Source organism: Terrapene carolina, unplaced genomic scaffold (genome assembly GCF_002925995.2).
Source record: "Terrapene carolina triunguis isolate 2854851 unplaced genomic scaffold, T_m_triunguis-2.0 Scaffold423, whole genome shotgun sequence".
NCBI lineage: Eukaryota > Metazoa > Chordata > Testudines > Emydidae > Terrapene > Terrapene triunguis.
The window spans coordinates 1,130,913-1,141,147 of NW_020664774.1; the positions used below are offsets into that span (position 1 = coordinate 1,130,913).

General features: G+C 59.0%; 1 protein-coding gene across 1 annotated transcript; it reads right to left on the bottom strand.

Moving 5' to 3' along the window:
* Nucleotides 1-257: 257 nt before the first annotated feature.
* LOC112125467 (RING finger protein 112-like) lies at nucleotides 258-4,339 on the bottom strand. The gene is made up of 9 exons (XM_029913037.1): nucleotides 4,064-4,339; nucleotides 3,356-3,571; nucleotides 2,860-2,997; nucleotides 2,540-2,644; nucleotides 2,218-2,268; nucleotides 1,015-1,071; nucleotides 840-926; nucleotides 548-677; nucleotides 258-424 (listed from the first exon to the last, which is right to left on the bottom strand). The coding sequence occupies exons 1-9, from the start codon at nucleotides 4,337-4,339 to the stop codon at nucleotides 258-260; spliced, it is 1,227 nt and encodes a 408-aa protein (XP_029768897.1).
* Between the last annotated feature and the right edge of the window lie 5,896 nt (nucleotides 4,340-10,235).

Here is a 10,235-nt window from a genome sequence, read left to right on the forward strand (position 1 = left end):
AGTAGAACCATCCAAGCTGGGATTCTGCTAGGATATAAATACAACCCTAATTCTTAATTAACAAAAATTCAGCAAAAAGGGCTAAGCCCACTCCCCGCAGGACAGCGCCCCCTAGCGCCACCATGGTCTATTGGGGCCAGCCCTGACTGCTGGGGAGAGCGTCCCTACAGAACCCCCACCCCGCTCCCTGCAGCACAGCCCCCTTAGTGCCACATGGGGGCATGGGGCCAGCACTGACAGCCAGGGTAGAGCGCCCCCTACTGAGACCCCATCCCCAGCTGGCCAGTCCCCACCATTATCCGAGCAGCGAGCTGTGTCCCGGTCAGCAGCGCCCCATGCCGGTCCCTCCACACGTGTCGACTGGCCGAGCCCACCAGGGTGGTGACGTAGTCCCTCAGGCTGTCCCGGAAATCCTCATCCATGTCTGCGAAGGGGAAGGGAGATGGCAATGAACCCAGAGCCGGAGCATCCCAGCATGGCCCGTTCGCCGGCAGAGACGGAGACGCCCTGTCACCCAGGCTCAGAGCCGCTGTCCCGCGTCCGTTACCTCTCAAGCTTCCCTGGCTCCCAGTCATGATCCGCTTGCCAGGGAAAGGCATCAGGTAACAGCGGGTGCTGCTTCTGCTCAGTGCTTCCAGGGCCTTGGGGTGTTTGCAAGGGGACGTCTCCTCCAGCATCTGTCAGAGCCAGGGGAAATCAGCAAAGTGAGACATCAACAGAGGGAAATACCCCGGGACCCATTCCCTGGTCCCCTGAGCCAGCCAGGCCCTTGCCCTGGGGCCAGATCGGAGCCAGCACTGCCCAGAGGGCAAAGGCCCCATGTCAAGCCCCACAGTCACCTGTTGGACGTCTCTCAGATGCTCCTTCCCACCGTCACTTCCAAGGACCGTGGAGTTGCTCCAATCCCGCACCAGCAGGTCTAGGTGCTGCAGGGGAGACGGGACGATGTCAGGAGGGGAAGGCTGAACCCCTTGGGTGTGGGGCAGGGGCAGGGTGGGGGAAATGTCATCTCACCTGAATGGACTCCAGCCCGTATTCCTTTCCCACCTCTTCGGCCACGTGCAGAAACATCTGCAGAGCAGAGAGAGCAGGGGGGTGAGTCTGGGGCTAGGATCTCTGGGGCGGGGAGGCAGCGTGTGCCCTGGGGGTGGGTAGGAATGGAAATCCTACCAACAGCCCCCCGCCCCCTGCCCCAAAGTTGCAGCTCCAGCTTGGTCTCATTCTGTTACCCCAGTCCCACGGCTTTCCCCCTGTGGTGCTGAGACACCTAGTGGCCAAAAAGCAGAACTGCAAGTCAAGGTTCCCCGCTGCCCTGCCAGGGGCTCTGTTTGCCCCCACCCCCTCCCGTGCCCTTCCACGGTAGAACAGATTAGACCAAGATACCAAATACTGAGACTTTCCCAGACTCCGGAGAACACCCATGTGTGATGAACTGGGACTGTTCTTAATGTGGTCTTTGAATGCTGAGAGGGGAGTTTGGCTAGGATGGTCTGCATTCGGGGATGGGAGACTGGCCGAGGGAGAATACCTGAGCATGTAACATGAGAACCCAGGAAGGGGTTAGAGGCCAGGTGACACTTTTGCACGGGAAATTGAACAAAGGCTGGGGGAGGAGACACTGGGGAGAGAGTTTTCAGGGCTGGCTGGTGGAATGGCTGGGAGGCAGACGGGACTCTGACCTCCCAAGGGGGGCTGTGGTGCCCTGGGACCCCAAGATGCACCTAATTGCGGGGGGGGGGTCCAGTTGTCTGTGCCTGCAAGACCAGTCTTGGACTGTGTTCCTGTCGTCTAAATAAACCTTCTGCTTTACTGGCTGGCTGAGAGTCATGGTGAATCGCAGGAAGCCGGGGGTGCAGGGCCTTGTGTCCCCCCACACTCCGTGACACCATGTTCTCAGTAAGCCTGGAGCTCGGGCAGGGGCGAATTCCAGACCCTGGAGCAGCACAGAAGTTGGTCCCTGCTAGATACGGCCCCAGGACTACTGGGTTCTATCACCAGCTCTGGGTGGGGAGTGGGGTCTAGTGGGTTAGAGCGGGAGGGGGGCTGGGAGCCAGGACTCCTGGGTTCTATCTCTGGCTGTTCCACAGACTCCCCGTGTGACCTCAGGCAAGTCACCGATTCTCTCTGGGCCTCAGTTTCCCCAGCTGTAGAATGGGCAGATGACCCCATTGGGGCTGTATGAGAATGGCACCGTGTCCTGCCCTCCTCCCCCTTCACCTCCAGATATTCTAGATCAGGGTCCTTTATCTGGCTGGAAACATTCAGGATCTGCAAGTAATCAGAGAGGACAGGGTTAGATACAGAAACCAGCATGACCCTCTCCCCGCAGCACAGCGCCCCCTAGTGCCAACCTGGGGCATCGGGGCCAGCCCTGGCTGCCAGGGGAGAGCTCCCCCTGCTGAGCCCTGCCCCGCTCCCCACAGCACAGCGCCCCCTAGCGCCGCACTGGGTCACTGGGACCAGCCCTGGCTGCCAGGGGAGAGCGCCCCCTGTTGAGCCCTGCCCTGCTCCCCACAGCACAGCGCCCCCTAGCGCCTACCTGGTAGGAGCCAAGCAGCATGGAGAGGGCGGAGAGTTTGATGCTGGTCTCCCTGTCTCTGGCAATGTCCATGGAGCCCTCGGTGTCGACCAGCAGCACGGCCACCTGGGGGGGAGCCACAAGCCGGGGTCACATGCCAGCTCCCTGCTCTGCCCCCTGCACCGAGTGACACCCAGCCCCTGGGGGGCACTGTATTCCCTGCCTCCCCTCCCAGGCCCCGGTCACAGAGCCCCCCCAGCCCGTCTGCTCTGTTCCCCCAAGTAGAGATCTGCTGGGGTCACTCATCCCCCCACCCCCTTTCCCCCCCCCTTCCCACTCACCTTCCCCCACTCGGTGGGGACCCAGAAGGGCTGACTCCACACCCACACCCCCTTGGTGACGCTGCGGGCGCCAACTCGCCACTCGAACCCCTCCAGGGGCTCCTCCTCCCGGCCCATCCAGGATCCGTCCTTCACATCCTGGGGGGAGGGAGACATGAGGGGAGGGGCAATTAGTGCAGCGGGGCAGGGGGACTGTGGGTATTTTATTAGCAGGCAGGTAGCGTGGGGACCGGCATGCTAGAAAGATGATGGACAGGCAGACTCAGGCTGAGACAGACACACAGAAACTCGGTGAAATCTAAACAAACACTCGGTCTAGATGGACACACAGCTCCCCACTGGGTCAGGACGGGGGGGGCTGGGAGCCAGGACTCCTGGGTTCTCTCCCCGGCTCTGGGAGGGGAGTGGGGGTCTAGTGGGTTAGAACGGGGGGGCTGGAAGCCAGGACTCCTGGGTTCTCTCCCCAGCTCCGGGAGGGGATCAGGGCTCCACTCACCGGGCTCCGGAGCCGACGCAGCAGGTAGTTCAGCAGGAAGGATTTTCCCCGGCGCTGCTCCCCGATGATGGACACCAGGCAGACGGGGGCGTCCTCCACCCCACCCTGCTCCAGGCAGCGGCTCAGGGCCTCCTCATCCAGGGTCAGGCCCCCTTCCTTGTCCAGATGCACCAGCTGCACCGGGCGGCCCGGCTCCAGCTGAGCCCCCGGCCCCTGCTGCAGAGAGACAGCAGAGTCAGAGATCGGACCCCACCCGTGAGCTGGTGAGTCCCCTGTCCCCCAGATCAGAGCCCAGTACCCCATTCCCATCCCCTGAACCAACCAGTCCCACCATGGGCCAGATCCAAGCCAGTGCCCCCTAGAGTGGAAAGGCCCCATGTCCCATCCTCTCCCCCCCACACCCCACCTTCCAGCCAGCTAGCCCCCTCACCGGGGCCCCATGGCTGGAGTCACAGGCTGTTTGCTCGGTGGTTAATTTCTGATCAGTAGATCTGAGTCGTGTGTGCCCAGCTCCCCCCTTATCAGCCCAGAGACCTGACCAGTTGCTAAAGGGACACAGGAATCCCGTTAGCCGGCCTTCCCTCTGACCCCAGGGCCCCAGTGTGGGGCTAGGGGGTGCTGTGCTGTAGGGTGCAGCCATGTGGCTGTTCCCCAGCTGCCCCACCCCAGAGGTGGCTGCATCTCTGGACCAGCCATGGCTGCACCCACCTCAGAGCTTGCTGTCACTGTTGCTGTCAGTGTCTCTTTGCATGGCAGGTCTCTGATTTTCTCCACCAGGCTTTTGACACGTGTGTCTGGGGTCATCCTGTCCCTGGAGCAGGGAGCCCGGCACTCGGGGCACTGGGACCCCCAGGCTGAGACCCCACTCCAGTGAGCTGAGAGGCAGCCCCGGCAGAAGTTGTGGCCGCACTCGATGGAGATGGGGTCCTCCAAGATGTCCAGGCAGATGGAGCAGGTGATGTCCTCCTGGAGTCGCTTCAACATCCCCTCTGAAGTTGGCTTCGGGGAGGGGGGTGGGGTTGGCCTGGGAGACACACAGCAGGGGGCCTGTGAGCCAGGACTCCTGGGTTCTATCCCAGCTCTAGGAGGGGGCAGAGGATTGGGGTGTAGGGGATAGACCGGAGGGGCTGGGAGCCAGGATTCGTGGGCTCTAGCCCCAGCTCTGGAATAGGTTACACCTGAATTGGGTGGGACTGGGGCACTTACCCTTTATTATTTGCATTTCCCATAATGCAGCGGGTGACAGGCCAGGCTCCAGTTGATGGATCTCCCCTCCTCCTGGGCTCGGGCTAAAGCCAAACTCTGTTGGAGAACTGAGACAACAGGACATGAATGGATTAACCCCCTCACACCCACTGTACTCAAAAAGGAGGGCTGGCAGAGGGGGAAACTGAGGCACCGGGCAGGGATGGGACATGACATGTCTTAATCCCACTTCTTGAGCTCTGAGTTCCCCAGTGCTGTCCTTGTGTACTGGGGACACACACACCCCATCCCCACTAGCACCCCAAGAAATGAGCAAACGCTCTTTGGCCAGTGCCTCATTCCACAGTCCCACTGCACCCAGAGGTTCCAGCTCCCAGCTCTCCTCCCAGAACTGGGAGAGAACCCAGGAGTCCGGGCTCCCAGCCCCCTCTGCTCTAACTCACTAGCCCCCACTCCCCTCCTGGAGAGAGAACCCGGAGTCCTGGCTCCAAGCCCTCTCTGCTGTAACCCAATAGCCCCCCTCCCCTCCCCGAGCTGTGGAGAGAACCCAGGAGTCCGGGCTCCCTGGCACTAAACACTACTAATTCCCGACTCTGTTGAAGGAGGAAATCCCGTGTCCCCAGCCGTCACACCTGGGGAGAGCCCGCTGCGATCTGCGCCCCCGTCCGCTCCGCTCCGGGGCGCAAGTGCCCTGGGGGCAGCGGGATTTTCAGCCTCTCGGGATTTTTAAAGCAGATCTGGGGATTGGCGGCCGGGCGCGGCTCGCTGCGCGGGGATCCGCGGGGCTGCGCTGGTGGGGCCGGGGCCGGGCGCCAGGCAGAGGCCAGGGAGTGGCTGGGAAGTACCTTAGCTGCCTCCCAGCTGCCACTGCTTTGAAACCAGCAATTCAGATCTCAGGTGGGGTGTCTGGATGGGCAGAATGGACGAGCCTGCCCCGTGGGGGGGGGATAGACTGGAGGGAGCGAGTCTGCCCCCCGGGGATGGTAGTTACCCCCCCCTTACCTGCCCCACAGCTCGCTCTGCCAGCGCCCAAGATTTCCGCCTGGGTAAACGAAAGTAAAGTCAGGTGGTTTCTATATCCTCATGACCAGCAGCCGGGCTCTGACACCCGAGGAGATTGGCTACCAGGGCGTGGGAGGGGTGTAGCCAGAGGGGAGGATATTAATAGCCACTGGGAGGGGAGCTAGGACTCCTGGGTTCTCCCTGGCTCTGGGAGGGGAGTGGGGGGCGCTGGGAGCCAGGACTCCTGGGTTCTATTCCTGGCTTTGGGAGGGAAGTGGGTGGGGTTTCTTGGTTGGGGCTGGGAACCAGGACTCCTAGGTTCTCTCCCTGGCTTTGGAAAGGATGTGAGGTCTACTGGTTAGAGCAGGGGGGTTTGGGAAGCAGGACTCCTGGGTTCTCTCCCTGGCTCTGGGAGGGGAGTGGGGTCTAGTGGGTTAAAGTGGGGGAGCTGGGGGCAGGGGTGGCTCTAGGCACCAGCAAAACAAGCAGGTGCTTGGGGTGGCAAATGACTAGGGGCAGCATAATGCTGGGGCCCCAGCTCCAACCTGAGGCAGTGTCCTGGGCTGGATCCTGACCGACCTGTTGTTCTCTGACCGGGTGCCGCCGGGGCTGTGCGGTGGGGCAGGGGGAGCTGGCTCAGTGGGGAGCGTGTCTCTGCCACTCTCCCATGGGCAGCGGCCAACCCCCCTCAGGCAGGAGCCGGTAGCGTGGCCCTGCCCCAGTCACGGAGCGCAGGGGGTGGCGGCGGAACATGGCGGCCAGGCGAGCCGCTCCTCCAGCGCCGGCTGCGGGCTCCTCCTCGGCCTGTCCCCGCCTCCCCTCTGCGCCGGCTCCTGCCCGGGAGGGGAGCAGCAGCCCGGGCTGAGCCGACCTCGTGCCGCTGTGCGGGCTGAGCCCGCGGCCAGTGTGCCCAGTGAGTAAATGAGTACACTAGTAGGAAATTGTTTTATTTCACTAACTACAAATTCTGTTTTCTTTTTTTTTTTAATTTTAAACAGTCAAAAACAAAACAAAACGAAAAGAATTGCAAAGTACAAACGTGTAAAAGACAAAAAGAAGGGGGGGGGGCGGCCACATTTTTTTTTGCTTGGGGCGGCAAAAAACCTAGAGCTGGCCCTGGCTGGGGGCCAGGACTCCTGGTTTCTGTCCCCAGCTCTGGGAGGGGAGTGGGGTCTAGTGGTTAGAGCAGGGGGCTGGGAGCCAGGACTCCTGGGTTCTCTCCCTGGCTCTGGGAGGGAAGTGGGGTCTAGTGGGTTAAAGTGGGGGGGATGGGGGCTAGGACTCCTGGTTTCTGTCCCCGGCTCTGGGAGGGAAGTGAGGTCTAGTGGGTTGGGGGGAGGGCCTAGCAGGGCTCAGTGTAGACATAAATCTCTTTTATGCACACTCCCTTCCCCCATGTCCGAGGACAAACCCGTTCAGGTGCCAGCGAGGGGCGGCTGCAGGCCCTGGCTGCGTTCAGCCTGGGGAAGAGAAGGCTGAGCTGGGATGGGAGAACAAGGGTCTCTCTAAAGAGGCCGGCGCGCGGTTGTGCTCCGTGTCCAGCGAAGGGGGGACCAGAAGGAAGCAGCTTAGCTTGCAGCAAGGGGCTGGGAATTAGGAAAAACTTTTCTAACTCTCAGGGTAGCTCCGCTCGGGACCAGGCTTCCAGGGAGGTTGTGGGATCCCCGTCATTGGAGGTTTCTGAGAGCAGGTCGGACACACACCGCTCAGGGCTGGGCTAGCTTTCCTTGGCCCTGCCTCAGTGCTGGAGGCAGGACTTGATGCCCTCTCCAAGTCCCTTCCAGCCCCACACTTCTCGGATGCTCTTGGAGACACTAAACAGCTTCGTCTCCCACTGCAATGTTTTCACTCCAGCCCCCAGTTCCTTTCTGGGGCTCTTCTCTGCACCCGATTCCCCTCCAAGCCCCACTTCACAGCAAAGTCCCAGGTCTCCAGTGAAAACTCAGCCCTAATGAGTGTTCACCCTGCTTTGGGAGTGTTTGGCCAACGCCTCCCACCCCACTCCATGCGCAACACGGCTCCTCCGTTCTCGCCAGCATCTCACACACACACACACCCGCGGCCCGGAGCCCAGGGCAACAATTTGCTGCAAAACTGTTTTATGTTTGATCACCAGTCGTGGGGACGCAGCATCCCCCTTCAGAATCACATGCAGGGGGCGCTGTGGAGCTGTAGAAGGGGCTACCTGGAAACCACCCCCCCACCGACACTGCCCACCTCCCAGCCATCCAAGCCCAGCTGCCTTTGGTTTGGATGCTCCAGTCCTGCCCCCTGGAAGCATATTCAGAGCAGCTCCCTCATCTCCGAGCAATGGGCTCAGGCTCTCCGCAGACTCAGGCACATGGGCCGTCACCAGTTGATCTCAAGTGGGCCCATACTCGAGTACGAATAAAGGTCTAGAAAACACAGCCGATGAGCAGAGACTGGAAAAAATGGGGTTTTCCACTGCATGCATCCGATGAAGTGGGTTTTAGCCCACGAAAGCTTATGCCCAAATACATTTGTTAGTCTCTTGGGCCTGGTCTACACTACGAGTTTAGGTCGACTTTAGCCGCGTTAAATCGACTTAAGCCTGGACACGTTTACACTACGAAGCCCTTTCTGTCGACTTAAAGGGCCCTTTAAACCGGTTTCCTAACACCACCTCGACAAGGGGATTAGCGATAAAATCGGCCTTAGGGGGTCGGAATTGGGTTAGTGTGGACGGAATTCGACATTACTGGCCTCCGGGAGCTATCCCACAGTGCTTCATTGTGACCGCTCTGGACAGCACTCTCATCTCAGATGCACTGGCCAGGTAGACAGGAAAAGCCCCGCGAACGTTTGAATTTCATTTCCTGTTTGCTCAGCGTGGAGAGCACAGGTGACCATGCAGAGCCCATCAGCACAGGTAACCATGATGGAGTCCCAGTCCCAGTCCCAGGATCGCAGAAGAGCTCCAGCCTGGACCGAACGGGAGGTACAGGATCTGATCGCCATCTGGGGAGATGAAGCAGTGCTCGCCGAACTCCGAAACAGTAAAAGAAACGGCAAAACATTAGAAAAGATCTCCAAGGCCATGAAGGACAGAGGCCATAACAGGGACGCGCGGCAGTGCCGCGTGAAAATTAAGGAGCTAAGGCAAGCCTACCACAAAGTCAGAGACGCAAACGGAAGGTCCGGGGCAGAGCCGCAAACATGCCGCTACTACGCGGAGCTGCATGCCATTCTAGGGCGTGCAGCCACCACTAGCCCAAGCGTGTTCTATGAGTCCCTCTCTGCAAACGGGGAAGCGGGTTCGGCGGACGAGGAAGATGAGGATGGAGAGAACATAGATAGCTCACAGCAGCAAGGAAGCGGAGAAACCAGTTACCCCAACAGCCAGGATATGTTTGTCACCCTGGACCTGGAAACAGTAACCCCCGAACTGACCCAAGACCCTGAGGGCACACAGGGGACCTCTGGTGAGTGTACCTTTGCAAAAATTACACATGGTTTAAAAACAAGCGTGTTTAATGATTAATGATTAATTTGCCCTGGCAATCGCGGCCAGTACAGCTACTGGAAAAGTCTGTTAACGTGTATGGGGATGGAGCGGAAATCCTCCAGGGACATCTCCAGAAAGCTCTCCTTCATGTACTCCCAAAGCCTTTGCAAAAGGTTTCTGGGGAGGGCTGCCTTATCCCGTCCGCCATGGTAGGACACTTTACCACGCCAGGCCAGTAGCACGTAGTCTGGAATCATTGCATAACAAAGCATGGCAGCGTATGGTCCCGGTGTTTGCTGGCATGCAGACAACATCCATTCCTTATCGCTCTTTGTTATCCTCAGGAGAGTGATATCATTCACGGTCACCTGGTTAAAATGGGGCAATTTTATTAAGGGGACATTCAGAGGTGCCCCTTCCTGGTCTGCTGAACAGAAATATTCCCCGCTGTTAACCACGCGGTGGGGGGGAGGGGTGAAGTGACCATCCCAGAGAATTGGGTGTGAGGGGGAGGGGAGTTAGTTGGGTTTGTGCTGCATGTTAAACCTGAAATCGCAGCCCCTCCTTTTACATTGCAAACCCATTTTAAATGGCACGGGTGCTTGGTATGGGAAATGAGGGCAGAACTGTTTGAAACCATCCCCACATGTTAAGAAGGTTAAAAAAGCCCAAAGACTATATGTCTTACCATGGCTGCCTGCAAGCTGAAATCTGTGTCCTGGCACTGCGTGAGTGATCTCTCACACCAAACCAGGAGACTCTCAATATAAGAGGAAAAATGCGACCTTGTAACGAAAGCACATGTGCTGTGTGATGTTGTGAACAGCAAAATCTAACGTGAAAGAGTCTACCCATTGTTCTCTAAAATGTATCTTTTTTAACAACCTCTCCCTTCTCCACCAGCTGCAAATCTTACTCCTTCGCAGAGGCTAGTGAATATTCGAAGAAGGAAGCGAAGGACGCGTGACGAAATGTTTACTGAACTTCAGACTGCCTCCCACGCTGACAGAGCACAGCTGAATGCGTGGAGGCAGTCAATGACTGATTTTAAAAAAGCCCAATATGAGCGAGAGGAGAGGTGGCGTGCTGAATCGCGGGCTGAAGAGGAGAAGTTGCGTGCTGAAACGCGGGCTGAAGAGGAGAGGTGGCGTCAACTTGTAATCAGAAAGCAAGAGTCGATGCTCCGGCTGCTGGAGCATCAAAGTG